This window comes from Trichechus manatus, unplaced genomic scaffold (genome assembly GCF_000243295.1).
Source record: "Trichechus manatus latirostris isolate Lorelei unplaced genomic scaffold, TriManLat1.0 scaffold00153, whole genome shotgun sequence".
NCBI classification, from domain to species: domain Eukaryota; kingdom Metazoa; phylum Chordata; class Mammalia; order Sirenia; family Trichechidae; genus Trichechus; species Trichechus manatus.
Window position 1 is genome coordinate 2,371,543 of NW_004444089.1, and position 16,326 is coordinate 2,387,868.

Genomic DNA, 16,326 nt, shown 5'->3' on the forward strand with positions numbered 1-16,326 from the left:
GGGCAGAGTCTAACCGAGGAGCTCTAGCAGCGGGCAGAGTCTAACCGAGGAGCTCTAGCAGAGGGCAGAGTCTAACCGAGGAAAGAGAAGGGGGGCGGGGGAGAAAAGAGGCTGTGGTGGTGTTGACTGTGACTCATGGCAACCCCACGTGACAGAGCAGAACTGCCCCATAGGGTTTCCTGGGCTGTGATCTTTATGGGGGCAAACCGACACCTTTCTCCCTCACAGCAACTGGGTGGACCTGAACCGTTGACCTTTTAATTAGCAGCCGAGCACTTAACCTTTGTGCCACCAGGGTTCCTGATGTGCAGATATAAATTGACAAGTGCAAACGATGCAGAAAAAATATTTTCAGTGTGGCTGACAAGGGTGTCATTGATCGCAGTAGCTGAAGTTTATTCATTAGCCTTTCAGAAAGTACTTCCTACAGGCTATCTTGTAGAGGCCTGTTTCACTGTCCAAATCAGTTATACAGGCCATAACATACACTTCATGATGAGGAAGCAAGAACGATCAGAATCAATGAGGCACTGGGGATTTACCCCAAGAAAGCAAGGCGGAACCCAGGCATTGAGAACCAAAGTTCATGATCAACTGGCTTTATGGTTCCATTCTGTTCATTAACTATTGCTAGAAAGATTATTCTTAGAAATATTGTCCCAAAAGTTAAGGTAAAAATTAAAACATACAATTCAATCCTTTGTTAATCAGAGATTTTATCCAAAATGGCCCATGCCCTGGGGATTCTAGGTCATCACTACATATTTTTCTCAAAAATGAGGCTAGGTATGCAATTCATGAACTACTAACAGGAAACAGACGTTTAAATGCTGAAGCAGGCAGTCATCAGGTAGTAAATGAAGGAAGTCACGTCTCCAGAACGGCTGTTAATAGTGTGGTCCAGCACCCTGACTGCAGAAACTTGTCTTCGTAATGCTGATACTTCCTGTGTCATCTTGGATAAACTCCCTTTAACTTCAGAGGTTGTTCTGAGGATTAAATTCGTTAGTATATGTAAAGTGCCTGCCACACAGATGCTAAATAGCATCCATTATGATAGACTGGGAACAGCTGAGATTAATTAATCCCCGGTTGGTGAAGAACAGCTGGGCCAGGGTAGTGAAACGAGGATAAACTGCTGCAATGTAGTGGGCAGTGGGGTTACTTACCTATTTTTAGGGGGCATTTCTGCTCCATACCCCACTCCCAACACTACAATTCTGTCATTAGAGAATATAACCAAACAGACAAAAAGAATTCACTGCAGTGTTTGCATTCTTTTATAATGGAAGAGCCCTGGTGGCGCAGTGGTTAAGAGCTCGGCTGCTAACCAAAAGGTCGGCAGTTCGAATCCACCAGCCGCTCCTTGGAAACCCTCTAGGGCAGTTCTGCTCTGTCCTGTAGGGTCGCTATCAGTCAGACCCAGTTCGATGGCAATAGCCAAGAGGTTTTATAACGGAACTCAGTGCAGACATGAAGTTCTAACACCATCTGTATTTACTGGTACTTTGCCTGGTATACAAAGCTAAAAACAAAAAAAAACCCCAAAAACCAAACAGGCTACAAAACAAGGTCACACACACACACACATCCACCATGAGGGGAGAGTATCGTTAAGGATACGTAAGAAGCTGTTAACAATGGCTTTTTTCTGGGTGCTGGAATTGCAAGTTATATTCACTTTATATTTTTTAAATTTAATGAACACATATTATCAGGAAAAAGCCATTTTCATTTAAAATAACACGTATAAAGCAGTAAAAAAAGAAAACTGGATTTTCACAGAAAATAAATTCATTTATGCTACTCTTCTTTATATCCCTCCCTCCCCAAAGTCCCATTTTAAGCAAGTGACAAAACCAGTTTAGAAATGACACCATGAGATGAACTTTATTTTAAAGCTCATAAAAGGCTCCACAATGTCAGTTACAACAGGGTCAACATCTCCTCCGTGTTCACACCTTCACGTGACAGTGTACTGGACAGCGAGAGAGAGAGAGAAGTTTTTTGTTCTGCATGCTGCTAACACATTTCACTAGCTTTTGCTTCACGCGTTGAACTTTTAATATCAAAGCAGAGAGTCATGTTCTATTGGAGAGAATTAATTTCAGAAAGCCCTTATGGAATCAGACGTGATCTTGTGTATAAACACCCACACCCACACACATGCTGGAACGGACGGCAAGATGCAACAAAACTACCTTGGCAGGAACCACCGCGTGGCGACTGGGCCCCGACCCTCCTGAACAAGCAGCACAGTTTGCTTTGTTTCCGTCAAAGGACAAAGGGCAATTTCATCCTCAGTGATGCCAACGGTAATACTGCACAGAAGCTTAGTATGAATTCACAATTCCACAGGAATCTGAAAGTTACCAAGGCAATTTTCCCTTTTAGGATCATAAAGACTACAGACGTAAGCTTTTGCTTTTTCCATATAATACACAAAATTTCTAAACATTCTTAAAAAAGAAAATATAAATAGTCTCAGTATGCTATGTAGAATCACATAACTATGGCAAAAATACTTAATTTAACGTCATCTAGTCCAAGTCCATGTTGATGGAGCTCTTCTCGTTCGGGTAACAGTCGCCGTTCTGACGGGGAGGTTCAGCACCGAAGTTACTTTTGCCTTCTAGATCTTCTTCCTTTTTATCCGCGTTGGGGCCATTGGGAGTTCTTTCCAGTTTGGGTGATTCGATTTTTGGTTTGGGTTGGGTAACGACGGGTTCACAGGTGTTGTTCAGTTCCTAAGAAGACAAACAACTAGTAATCAGATCACCTGAGATCTATCCAGTTCGTTTTCCACCATTTACCCCAATACTGGACTCAGTGTGTTTCCAGCCGACTTCAGTTATACATGTTCAAAGAATTTCATTTTCTCCTCACTCTTGTCCAAAAGCACAGCTGGAAGCCCGCTCGAAAGAGAAGTATTATGCTGTGTCAGGGATGTGCAGGACTGCAGGAGGTTTTGCCACGTCATCCTCACCAGAATATTAAAAGGTGGGCGTTACCATCCCTGCCTTATGCAAGGGAAAAGGGTTCACAGAGGCGAAGTACGGTCATTTCCAGATCACAAAACTAGCCAGCAAAGAGCTGCAATCCAAACTCATGGCCACCCCTTAAAAAGCCCACTTTTCCTTCTATTAATCTGCATTGTGTTTGAATGTTGTTTTAGAGGGAAAGCAGGTTTTTGGTTTTCTTCCCAACCTCCTTCAAGCCCTGCACACTCAGCAAGGACTTCCCTGATAAAATACCACCCTGGCTCCGCTCCACTGCCCAGAACTGCCTCACCCTCTTCGCTCCCACCTGATCTTTACCCACATCACTCGCCACCATCTGACCACACGCCAAGTGCTACACGTCCTTGTTCACTGTGAGGCTCCTTCCCACTAGAATGTTAGTTCCTCTGGGGCAGGGACTTCACTTTGTAAACGAAATGTCTTTACAGCTGCCCAGTGTAACAATGGCACATGGTAAGCACTCAACAAATGCATTTGTTTACAGGAATGAATAAACAGAAATTTAAAAGAAACTTGCCAGGTGTTTTATATTTTGTGATAGCAGCAATGAACTAAGAAACACGATCTAAGTCAGGATGAGGGAGAAGATTTAAGAAAATGTTTATATTTAGGGTTCAAATGACTGCGACCTGAGTCCATGAGAAAACACAGCAATAAATATTGGGCGGCCACACGCACCTTTATTTTTGCTTTAATTTCCAGAGCGCGCACAACTGGATCCTGATCAAGACTCTTTTTAGCCTGAGCATTCATGACATTGTTCATCCACTCCATCACTTCATTAACAGACTTCTCAACCTTCTTCATTTCAGACTCGTCAATATGGTTGTATTTCTCATCCTGATGGAAAGAGCGCGGTCAGTCCATAGAACGGACTATCTGACAGTGCCACCTAGCTTCTGACACTCTCGGCTGCCTTCTCACTGAATCCAAGGAGACTCACCTGATTTCTGAAGTCAGCAGCTATCCTGGCGTAGTGCTGCAGCCTCTGTCCTAGTTCCTCCAACAATTTTGGCCGTTCTTCAGCTTCTTGAAACCGGAGTTTAACTGGAGTGCCGATTTTCTAAAAGAAAATGTAATAGATGAATAGTTGTTACAATATTTTAAAAGTCTATAGTCTAAAAAAGGAGCCCTGAACAGTTAAGTGCTAAGTGCTTGACTGCTGACAGAAAGGCTGGTGGTTCAAACCCACCAAGCAACTCCGTGGGACAAAGACCTGGCGGATCTGCTCCCGTAAAGATTACAACCTGGAAAACCATGTGGGACAGTTCTACTCGTATGGGGCCGCTAGGACCTGGAAATGACTTGATGACACCTACCAACAATAATAATAGTAGTCTAAAACAGTTACTATTCGGGTGGGGGATTTACCATTAACTCTTCCAACTTGTCCACATAGGCTTGTTTAGATTGGTCCTCTCCTTCTTCGTACAGCCAGTCTTCAGTCTCTGTGAGGAGTCTCAGAAAACTCTGATGGTCCTGTATATAAAAAACATGACAATCAAGAGTTGCAGCAATCTTACTTCAAAAAATGTCATGACAAAGTGTCAGTCTCACAAGTGTGAAACACTAGGTGTCTAATTTTACCCAGCTACTACGCATTAGTCCCCATGAATACTCCCCACCCCGGTGTCTGCAGGAGGCACTCTGATCAGCTGGATTCTCTTCACTGAAAGGCATCCTCCAGGAGCAATAACCACCCGACTTTATTAGTTCAATACAGTATTTTACACCAGGCGCTAAGTTATACTTTGGCTTTTTGTCTTATCACACAGGGTGAAGTGATAAGATGAAGTCACTGCTCTTATTCACTGTAATACCATATCGCAGAACTCCAACTCTGGTCCATCCATACATCAAAATATGGTTATGGAACAGCAATTATCTCGCTTTCCCAACCATTTGGTCTTGAGTAGTAACTTTCTGTTCACCTTCACAACTATCGAATCCTGAAAAGGAAGCTGTACAAGCTGACAATCCAACCACTGAACACATGAAGAAACCATTCCTAAGCCAAATCATACCAGGTAGACGCTTCACTCTTGCCTTGGGGAATCTCACCTGGTTTGGGGTCATCCTGACTGCAGAATCCCAACCATAAGAAACCCAGAAAACATTAGAGCAGAGCTGAAGTATATTACAAGGTAGCCCAAGGATCTTAGGGCTAAAACAGACCAAGTTTTAATGACTTTTAAGTTCAAGATTAATCCCTAAAATCATCCTGGATTTCTACCTAGCCAATGTTTTTTTTCAAGTCCCATCTTTCAGAGTTGTGCTTCTGGGATATACTGAGTCATCCTAACTTTGGGAGTTAAGAAACAGGGCTAAGAGGAATAATGGTGCTTGATGAACTCCGGAATGACAGGATGAACAAATCTCATGGGATAAAAATACAGAGAGCCACCAACAGGCCAGTCATAAGAAAAGGCTGAGGTCTTAAAAAGCAAGAATTTTCTTCATCTATCTAGCCTCTGTAACTGTGGTGTCAAAGACTCTGAGAACATGTTCGATGGGTTATCTCTTCCCAAAGGTGAAAAATAACAAGCTCATCACCAGTGAGCTGCTTTCTCCACAACTTCATTTTATACAGTTTCTATTCTCAAATTGTTTTCTGTTTCAAAAAGGTTCAAATTACATAAGCTGTAATTCAGACTTAAACGTCAAATTTGATAATGAACACTTTGTACGAAACTATCTGAACAAAAGCAGAGCTCCAAAAACCTACCTGCTCACAAATGAACTTTTCATATGGTCCATACAGTTTGCCCCTGAACTCGTACACATATTCCTCCACTGCGTTTTTGGCGTCGTTTCTTTCTTTTTCCAGTTTATCCTGCATTATCATCTTGCCCTGTCAGGAAGCAGAAGAAGGGTTGCTCCAGTGTACAACCACCTATCATTTTAACTATCTAGACCCTGCTGTTGGCAAGTCGATAATTATACAAAAGAAAAAACAAGTATTAACAGTTCTAATCTATGTATCTTAAAACTCTACAAACACTACAAAGTTTTTTATTTTCTAAATACACTGCTGAGTTTGTTTTTTTTAAATATTGTATTTATTACACTTCTGTCTCATACTGCGTTCAACACTGGCCAATGTATACTGGTCACAACTACTCTGCCACCACATTCTTAAAGATAAATAAATTCTCTATAAGCTAAAATTGTTAAATATATTTCTAAATACCATCCCCATCTCAGTAAAGGAAAATCAAATCTCAATTATTTCAGTATCATCCTAGAATTTCAGACTACCATCAAAAAAGCACAACATGTGTTAACCAAAATATTTAGTATGTTCTGAAATTCCCAACTGTACTGTGCTCTGTGCTGAAGCACGACCTCCAGTTTCTTCTCAAGAACCTAGGCATCAATTTTACACCAAACAGAATCATCTATGGCATAGATCCCCTTAGTAAGGATCATCATCAACAACAAAGTTCGTTAAAAAGTTAAACTGAAAAATCCACTTGTTTTGGCTTCATCCTATCCCCTAAACTATATAAAACTTGGGATATGGGAAAGAATTGTAACTGTTACCTATTAGAAATATGGGTAACAGGGCTAAAGAACTAAGTACATTCCGAAATAAGAGTATGTAATTGAAGTACTTACCTCTGTCTCAATGTACATGTTGAGAAGGTCTTTCCCCAACTGCCAGACCAAGTTGGCTTCAATAGGTAGCTCAACATTCACCAACTTTATTTTAGGTTTTTTAGCTTCTGGAGGCTGGTCAACTTTCTTTTCATTTGCCTTGGGAGGGTTAAAAAAAAAAACAACAAGGAGGGGGAGGGAATTCATAAGCAATCCTTGGGGGAAGAAAACAACTACACCTCCCTATCATCCTTACTGATGACTTAGGTAAAAATAAATGCTTTAAAATCATTAAGCTGGAAGACTGTAAGATTACCTTATTTCTACCTGCCCACTTTCAACTGGGGCTGCAATTAAACTGAAATACGCCACACCTTCCTTCAGGAACTCAGCAGGGTACTTTTCTCATATTAAACTTCAAACAGGATTTCTCACGCCAGTGTTTCTTTCATAGGTCTTAACCTTCCAACCCCTGTGCCCATGTTTGTGACTCCTACAGTCTCTTCCAACTCTCCACGTGTTTAGATGGGAAAGCCTAGAATCCGACAGTGACCTGGACTGACTCCTGACCCACAGGAAGCAGGGCCAGGTTTACCCAGCTCCTGTCACACACACATACATTCCCTCTATCCCAGCATTATGCCTGCTTTTATTATCATTAACACTACACACTGCTGAATGCCTTTCCAATCTCCTGACTTAGGAGACTATACATATGCACACACATATATTTCTCCTTATTCCTACTCTCTGCCTTGAAATTGTAACAATTCTTGTAAGCAGCTCTGTTAAACAGAAAGAGGTAAGTCTTAAAACCATCAAATAAACACTAAAAATTCACTGTAAACTTAATACATGTAAATACAGGGCTAAAGAAGTAACTCTCTCCTGGGGCCTTCAGCTCTTCGAGGCCTTTTCCAGGAGTCTCCATGGCTGCAGGTTCTTCCTCACGTGACGACAAAGAGCGCGACTGAGAAGACTCAGCTGTACCAACAGACGACCCGGCAACCAAAGCGTAACACGTATCAAATTGACTGGGACAGAAAAATGGAAAGACACCAGTCCGTAAGGCACAAAAATCGCAGCCGCTGGATAATTTAGGGGAGCTCTAAGTGATCAGCTGCTAATCGACCCACCAGCTGCTCTGCTGGAAAAAGACGTGGCAGTCTGCTTCCGTAAACACTACATCCTTGGAAACCCTACGGGGCAGTTCTACTCCGTCCTATACGGAATCGACTCGACGGCAATGGATTTGGCGATAAAGGCCGTTAAAATTCTAGGCACTTTACAGAACTAGGCCTCGGGAAGGTGAATGATCCGCCTAATATCCCAAAACAGAGAAGGGGCTGCAATCCAGGTTTCCCAGACTCCGACTTCAGAAAAATCCGTCTGTGAAGTGCTGTGAGTCGGCCAACAGCAACGGCCTAGCCAACAGCTGCAGTCCCTACGCGCTTCCTTCCGGTGCGCAGGAGAACCTTAGCGTCTGTCTTTCCCTCCAATATACAATGCGTGCTCTACAGAAAAGAAATGAATCCAGTGACACCTAGACCCAGCACACACCGGTGGGCGACAGATACTTGTGGAACCAACGGATGGCAGCACACACATGGCAGCTAAGCCAGGACGAGACTATCCGACAGTACAACCACTGATGGAACCCGTGTGTCACAAAATGGCACTCCAGCTGGGCACGGACGAGGATTCCTGCACAGGGGTGCGTGACAGTACTCCAGAGGGCTTAAGGCTAGTGGTCCAACCTACCGCTAAGAACAAACTCTACCCAACGACAGGCACTGGGCACTGATGCCATCAGCACAGGTCAGTGTTGCCAACGAGTCAGGAGAGTGATGTGGAAATTAAGCCACTAGCATCTGCGAAGGAAGGAACGCGCCAGCATCACCACACAACTGCTAACGGGAGACACACGAGGCGGCTTTCGGAAATCAAAGTCAGGACCTATAGCTCATTAGGACTCCACGGGACCAATCAGGGCATGAGTAAATTAAAAACTGCAAACTTCTCCCCGGTGAAAAATGTACTTTGACCCCAGTGAACAATTCTGTAATCTGCCTGAGGGTGAAGAACTCTATCATCCGGATGTAAAAGAAAACAAAACTGCCAAGGACAGGCTGATAATTCACACGTAACTTGCAGAGAATGAAGTTCGGCAGAGCACAGGCCAATCTGGAGTGACATGGAAACTTTCTACTATCCGTCTGAACACAGGTTGCAAGGCTGGATTTGAAGCTGTAATTTTTCAAAGGATACAGCAACGCTATTTCAATTTCACTTCCAATAATACATATTGTGGAAGCAGCGCAAAAAAAACAATTACTTTGAAACACAATACGGTTATTGCCAAATCATCATAATTAATTTACTTGTACTTGACAGGTATTTTATCTTGAGAACTTGAGAACAAAGTTTCCTAAACTCCTATAGCCCGTGTATTTATCATCTATTTCAAGTGAAAACTAACCACAGCTCTGGGGTGTATCTACGTCCACCCCCAGCATCAGCAAATACCTCTGCCCAGGGGAAGACAACAGATCCTGTCATCAGTCCCTTGCTGCGTGGAGTGGCAGTTCATCAAGGCAAGTTTTCCGCTCTGAAGCGGATGTTCAATTCCCTTAGTTGAGTGTGAGCACCTCTAACTGGTCTTGGTTGAAAAACACACAGATGAACAGAAATAAATCCTACAGAGAGTAACTTAGTGTTTGCTCGCTGTTGAGACAGTGCAGATTCAATGACATTCACGATCACACGCTGCGACATTGTCTAACAGAAGGAACTGGAGAGTCACTCACTTTGTCAGCATCTGGGCTTTTGTTTTCTTCTGAGGGAAGTTCAGGTGGAGGGGGAGACTGGGAGGTTTGTTGCCCATCGGTTTGTAGCTGGGGCTGTGCTCCAGCGTCACTGCTGTCTGGCTGGCTATTTGTCTGAAATGAAAGCCCAGGCACAAAGGATGTAGAAAGCAGAAGTACTCGCATATGTTTACCAAGTTACAGGGCACCACACAGTACACTCAATCCTGCAGTTCTTACGAGGTGGGGAAAAAGCGTACTGGAGAAAAGCAAAATGAACACACGACACTTGGAGACTTCTGAAAAACTTGTCACCTGTAAGAAATTCTTTGAATGGTACTGTTAAGTCACAGGAGCAGGCATCTGACTGACGGGGCGGCAGTCGAGTACCCTCCTGTAAGAGACCTTCAGCTGATGTTGTACGACACAACTCTCAGAAACACAAGAAACAGTTACTGTTCCAGGCCTCTTTCCCAGAAACAAGTTCCGGAAACCTAACTCCACCAGCAGCCACCATGCACCTGACACAGCTCCGTCTCAGCTCACTGCACAGTGACATCAACAGCCAACTCTCACGTCTCCAGGGACCAGCATTTCAGCTTAGAGAGCCTCAAGACCACCTCTCCCCACTTGCTTTCTGCGGTCCCGCATGTGTGCTGCACGAAGACCTCAGGATAAAGAAGAGCTATCGTGCTCGCTGTTCACAGCCCCGACTAAAACTCTGCTGCAGAGAAAGATGGGAACCGATCCCTCAAAGTTCCCTGATTTTCATTTTTACTAGCTCCCAACCCCCAATAAATCGGTGCTGGCTATGGCCTTTCCCATCTTGGGGAGAAGACGGAAATGTTCAAGTAACTACTTTCTGCCCACCCTAAGTCTGCCGCATTTTTCCCTCAGAGCTTCAAGATCCTAAGGCAGAAACTGCGGTTATTCAGAAGCAAGGCACTCATGACGTATCTATATTCGTGCGTCCCCAAAATGTGCGGACAAACTGACACAATGCCTTCTGCAGTCAAACGAGAAAACATATGGCACTGGCCGTTCAACTCCCTCCTTTGCAAAGGTTTTCTAGATGAGAAGTAGACTAAGATCAGAGTCAATGTTCCTCACATGTTCCAAGAACGGTAACCGAGTTCCTAACCACGGCCTACCACACTTTCCTCACGTGTTAAACACTGCCTGCTGCTCTTCTAAGCTAGTTCTCAGACCCCAGGAACAGGCTGTAAGAGCTGAACCACTTTAAAGTTCCTAAATGCTCTGCTGACGACGTAGAACTAGCACTCATGCTAATAAAACGCTCAGTGAAAATGCACAAGCACAGCTCTTTCTATGTCCTTCCCGGACGCTTCTCCCCATTCTAGCGTTTGAAGGTTTAGGGGCTTGGCACCCTCCTCCTGCCTCTCCCTGCACCGACCCCCCAACATCCCCACACACACCCCGCCCCAGAAAGCAAACCATGTAAATAAGAGTGAATAGGTTCTGGAATACCAAAGCCAATTTTGCCATACAACTGAAAAAACATCAGCTTCGGTATTTGGTAGCTACATCGCCAGAGGTCGGTTTTGTTGGCTGTTTTTACCGTCGGTCAGTGTTTTACTCTCCACATGTCAGCGCCTCCAAATGAGAAACCCCACCGTCACGTGCCAGTTTCCCGAGAGTCAATCATGCAGGACTGACCGCAGGCCGCCTATACCAGAATCTCGCAATTGCTATCACCTTCGTTACCCAAATTCGGATCAAAATCATTAATGAAGAGAACCACATTTTAACCCCTCCCTGCCCTTCTCCCCCAGCTTAGCATCAAGTCAACTAAACGTTCAAACTCCAAGGTGCAGCCCAAACACCCACCTCACTGTCGGGGTTTCCAGGTGGCCTCGGACTCGGACACTCCAGGTCGGCTTCGACAGAGGATGCTTCGCTCTCCTCTGTGGGGACTTTCTCCACCATTGACGCCGTGGAGATGGTGAAAATGCCGTGGGTGTTGACCCGCACCTTCACTTTCACCTTGGACTTTTCTCCATCCTTCTGGGCAGAAACATTCTGAACTACGAAGCGGCCTAGGCCAAAAAGGAAACGTTTTAGAACTGCATCTAAATCTCTATCAGGTAAAAGAGACAGATAAATTACAGCAACCAGGAAATAAAGCTCAAATTATTGCTACTCCAGAATCTTCTCCCCTACTCCCTACCGGCCCAATCTGGCGTAAGTCTTTAACGTGCACTCCACACACAGCCTTGTGAGTACACTTACGGGTACGCCATACACCTGCGCTGGTCACGATCCGTCTCAGTACACCACGAGCCTTCAAAGGCAAGAGCACTGTACCAGCTGGGTGTGTAACCACTTTCTAGGCGAACGCTGCATGAAAGGCAGTCCCCGCCTCCTGCTACCCTCTTTCTTTAGCTGTGCCAGCAGACTAGACATGAAAACCAGTCAGCAAGTAAAGAGGCAGATGACGCTAAGCGCGACCTTCACTGTAATCCCACACGGTCTCTCAGGGAACGCTATACTACGTTCAAAGGGGGCAGCCGAGCGATTCCAGCACCTCATGGAGCAGAGATTAAGAGGGTTGATTCTGGAAACGGGCTGTCTGCGCTTGAATCCGGCTCCCCCAGGTCCTAGCCACGTGCTCTGCTGCAAGTTACTCACCTGTCTATGCTCCCGAAGACTAAGCGTGTAGAGTCACGTGTACTGTGGAACCAAGCGCTCGGGGTTTGCGGTCATCTCTACCAGTGCTATTGTTATTACTCCAGGGACCACAAACCAAAAATCAGGGGTTTGAACCTATTTCATGAAAAGCACTCTATGGGGTCTAAAAGCCTTGTATTCAAGGCCCTGCCCACACACAGAAAAAGTCACGGATGTACTTACTAGGTCAGTGAAAGTTGCTGGAAAACAGACCAAGACTAGTATCAAATCCTTAGTTTAGGAAATAAATGCTGTAAGATCCATTCAGAGAAATGGCACTTTCTCTGGAAAACCCAGGAATACTCAGGAGAGTGGGATGAAGATGGTTAAGAACGTGAACGGTTCTTCAGTTACGGTGATGACGTAGGAGATTAGACGCTAAGCTAAAGAGTTTGAATTTTATCCTGTGCACAACGGAAAAGTAGCGCCGACTCCACCCTATCCCAACACTCTAGATTCAATCATCTCTCAAACTGAAATTTCCTACCAATAAACTCATGAAAACTACAAAAAAAAAAAAAAAAAAAAAAAAAAAAAACCAGAATCTATAGTTCAGAACGTCTCGTCTTTACATGTTGTGGACTCACAGCAACCCCATGTGACAGAGCCCAACTGCACCATAGGGTTTTCTAGGCTGTCATCTTTATGGGAGCAGATCACCAGCTCGCTCTTCCTGGAGCTGCTCGGCGGGTTTGAATCGCCAACCTTGCAGTTAGCAGCCGAGCGCTTAGCCACGGTGCCACCAGGGCCCCTCTAGTCTGTCTCTAGCAGGAAAGAAAACACATGTGGTCAGGTTGTGCTCCTCAAGATGGTCACTGTAAAAGGCGTGGGGTTGGAGCGAGTCTTAAAAAGACCCAACAGTCCTGGCACAGGTCACCCACAGCCTGGGAGAGAGACACAGTCATTCAGGAAGGTGCCTGCAGCCCTCCCACAGTTTCCAGTCACCACAGATAAAACCGATGGAGGTGGAATCTCCCAGAGAAAAATGGGCCACACCAATGCACCTTTAGAAAAGACTGGGATACAAGGTTCACTTGAAAAATCATTCCCATGGTCTGAGCCAAGTTTTAAAACGACAGTAACATCCTACAAGCAATATAACACCTAGAAGGAAGGTTAATATGAGAAGTAGGTGATGAACTTTTGAATGCAGACTACACCTGAGTGGGAAAATCACTGTTTTCCCAACTACAGATACTTGGAAGTTACAGTACAACTAGCAGGTCATTTCATCCCGAGGTCAAGTTTTCTCATCTGAAGCTGGAAGCATTTCTCCAGCACCACTGTTCCAAACAGAAAAATGTTTTCACATGAAGAGATGTTGCACTTGGCATCGCGAGGATTAGAAAAAGCTTTAAGCTTATATGCTCAACGATAAGCTAAGTCTTCTTGACTAAAAGAACAAGCGTACACAATTAACCCTTTACCTATTTTTGCTTCTGGATATGGAACTCCTTGCGGATCAGAATAGAAAGCTTCTAGCTCAAAAGGCCCTCTTCTGAAGAAGGTGAGAACTTTGGAGAAAGGAGCAGCATGGTTTCGGTAAAATACTTCGTGGACGCTAGAGAGGAGACCAACAGGGGAAAGTGTTCAGTATTGCAGGTATTTCACTTCACTGTGCCACACGGACAGAAATAAGACGCTCTGAGATCTCTTACCCACCCTGTCTCCCTGTGATACCGAAAGGAGAAAATTATCTTGATAGGCTTGGTTGCTGAAAAGTCCCGATTAGATTAATCACACACTCTACTATAAAAACCATTTATTAATCTTGCGTCTTTATATTAAAGTAAGATAGTACCTGAAGTTATTTCTCCTACATACCCTTCAGTGTCTTCTGAGTCGTGGCTCCAGACTAGAGATATTGGAAAAGGAACTGCATCAGTGACGGAGAATTCTCTAACTTTGAAAGCCGGGGAAAGGCTAGCACACTGACAAAAGAGAGAGTGGATCATCGGGTGCACGTGAATTTCACTCATATTTTAACATCAAACTCCAAAATTTAAATACAAAATCAGCTTACAGTGTATGTAACCCAAGCATAAATAATTTATCAACTAAACACTATGACAATCACTAGTTATAAACATAAATGAATCTTAGCATTAAAAAAAACCACTGCCCTCGGTCCATTCTGACTCACAGCAACCCTAGAGGACAGAGTAGAACTGCCCCTACAAATGCAGACTGCCACATCTTTCTCCCGCAGAGCGGCTGGTGGGTTCAAACTGCTGACCGAAGCAGCCGAGAGCTTTAACCACTATACCACCAGGGCTCCTATAATCTTAGGATAGTGATAGTTAATCAACAGGAAGTTTCATGTGGGCTTTGAAAAGAACTTTCCAGGAAGTGCTCTGTCCATGGACATTTCAATCACCAGCTGTATACTTTTGGATGCGTGCATACACGCACAAACATCTCTGTCCACACTACCTTTCAAATGTTTTAAGGCTAGAAAAAGGGTAAAACCTAAAATGTTCATTACCCATGTCGGGCACAGAGAAGAGGGATTATCTACCTGTGTTTTCAAACTAATTCAGTGGACAAAAAAAGCAACGGTAAATTCAAATTTGGGGTAGACACGACCCGAAAGACAGGTGGGCGTTCATATTTAGACCAGGCACACACAAATGAACAGCTCAAACATGGGAAAAAGTCAACTCATCTCCTCCAAACACAGGGCTCGTCCAAAGAGAAGCCCGGCTTAGCTGTGTTTGGGAAGTATACGTTAGCAACTATGAACTTGCAACTATTTCAGCCATCAGAGAGGCACACTCCATTTGAATGAAAAAACAAAAACCCCATAAAACACGATGGATCCCGGGAATGCAGTGGATTGTGATGGGTAAGGACTCACATATTCCTCTGTTGACAGTAATTAGTCTTGACACTTTTGTCTATAGAATCTCTTGCTCTGTTAAAACACTACCAACTAGATCAAAATTTAAACATGTCAACTCAAAACTTCAGCTAAAACTAGTTTGACTATATTGAGTCAAAACTATTTTGATCTTATTTGACTGTAATTCCTAAATAGAAGCTAATATGAACGTTTTTTATCAATAAAATGTAGATGTACTGCTTTTGCTCTACCAAACTCCATGCTTCTGGGCTGCGAGTACCTATGTTCTTATTTGATAAGCTAGTTAAAACCAACTGCAGTGATGGGGAGCTAGCTTCTGAAACCATCCAATAACTACTACTCTTAATCCCGCACACGTTTCACCAAATCAGCTCCTCGTCACACCCGATTCTCACTTTAATCCCCACCCCCCGCGTGCTCGGTGACGACCGCTGCCCCAGTGAAGAGCACTCCGCGGCTGCCTTTTCTGTGATCCTAAGCCCAGGTGGGAACCACCACCAGATCAGCGGTTCGTCCAATCTAAGTTTACTGGATCTTTCGATTCCGTGAGGAATCCTTAGGTGTTTATTTAAAGGTTACTTTCTCGTGATAGCTAATTAGGCCCAGGACTGTCTGTTACATTAGCCACCAAAATGAAACGCGGTGGAAACCCCTGAAGAGATGGGAACCAAGACAAGAACTCAGAAGGGAGTACCTGGAGTGCACACCCTCGGGCTACTGCTTCATCTGCGTTAAGCGTTGTGCTGACGTCCTTCCCGAAGAACTTGGCGATTTTCTCCTTCACGGCCGGGATCCGCGTAGCGCCTCCAACTATCTCCACAGCACTCACGTCCTCTACTCTCAGCTGCGTCTGTTCCAGCAGTGCACGGAGTGGCGCGTCTATCTTTTGCAGAAGGTCAGCACAGAGCTCCTCAAATTGTGACCTTGGCAAATATGAGGAATGGTTTATAAACCTTCAGGGAAGACTGTCTGAAAGCCAGTATCTCACCCTATTTTTTTAAGGTCAAGTATTATCATCAACCCCATGGATATCACTGTTTTTCTCTCAGACACCCTGGATCCCACGTTAGCTGCTTAACTGTCCACCTGTCATTTATCTTCTGTAAGCACACAGTACAGACGCAGGAAAAGGGCAGGGGTGAAAAATCAGTTCACAGGGTCACTGAAATTACTGGAAAAAAAAATCACTTTTATATTCTTAAGTTTGGCGTTTTACTTCTAAGTGTTTTACATGATCTAATTCTCTTCACTTTGAATATGTATTTCCATTCATGTTGCAAAACACTTCCATAAACCAATTATTCAATTGCTGTTCGTGTGCCATGGAGTCGATTCTGACTCACAGTGACCCCCC

The 16,326-nt window shown here is 44.2% G+C and overlaps 1 protein-coding gene across 3 annotated transcripts in view; it reads right to left on the reverse strand.

Moving 5' to 3' along the window:
• Positions 1–298: 298 nt before the first annotated feature.
• HSPH1 (heat shock protein family H (Hsp110) member 1) overlaps positions 299–16,326 on the reverse strand; it is a 27,802-nt gene continuing 11,774 nt past the window's right edge. For 2 of the 3 annotated variants that reach the window (XM_004386023.3, XM_023740334.1), the window contains 11 exons: positions 15,667–15,895; positions 13,934–14,040; positions 13,537–13,670; positions 11,270–11,478; positions 9,425–9,556; positions 6,639–6,776; positions 5,746–5,871; positions 4,392–4,499; positions 3,964–4,083; positions 3,699–3,860; positions 1,864–2,747 (listed from right to left, as the gene is read on the reverse strand). In XM_004386023.3, coding sequence (XP_004386080.1) covers positions 2,541–2,747; positions 3,699–3,860; positions 3,964–4,083; positions 4,392–4,499; positions 5,746–5,871; positions 6,639–6,776; positions 9,425–9,556; positions 11,270–11,478; positions 13,537–13,670; positions 13,934–14,040; positions 15,667–15,895 — 1,672 coding nt within the window. In that variant the 3' untranslated portion in view covers positions 1,864–2,540. Of the gene's footprint in view, positions 990–1,863; positions 2,748–3,698; positions 3,861–3,963; positions 4,084–4,391; positions 4,500–5,745; positions 5,872–6,638; positions 6,777–9,424; positions 9,557–11,269; positions 11,479–13,536; positions 13,671–13,933; positions 14,041–15,666; positions 15,896–16,326 lie in introns of those variants that run through there. The other variant, XR_002825575.1, reaches the window with a different exon arrangement.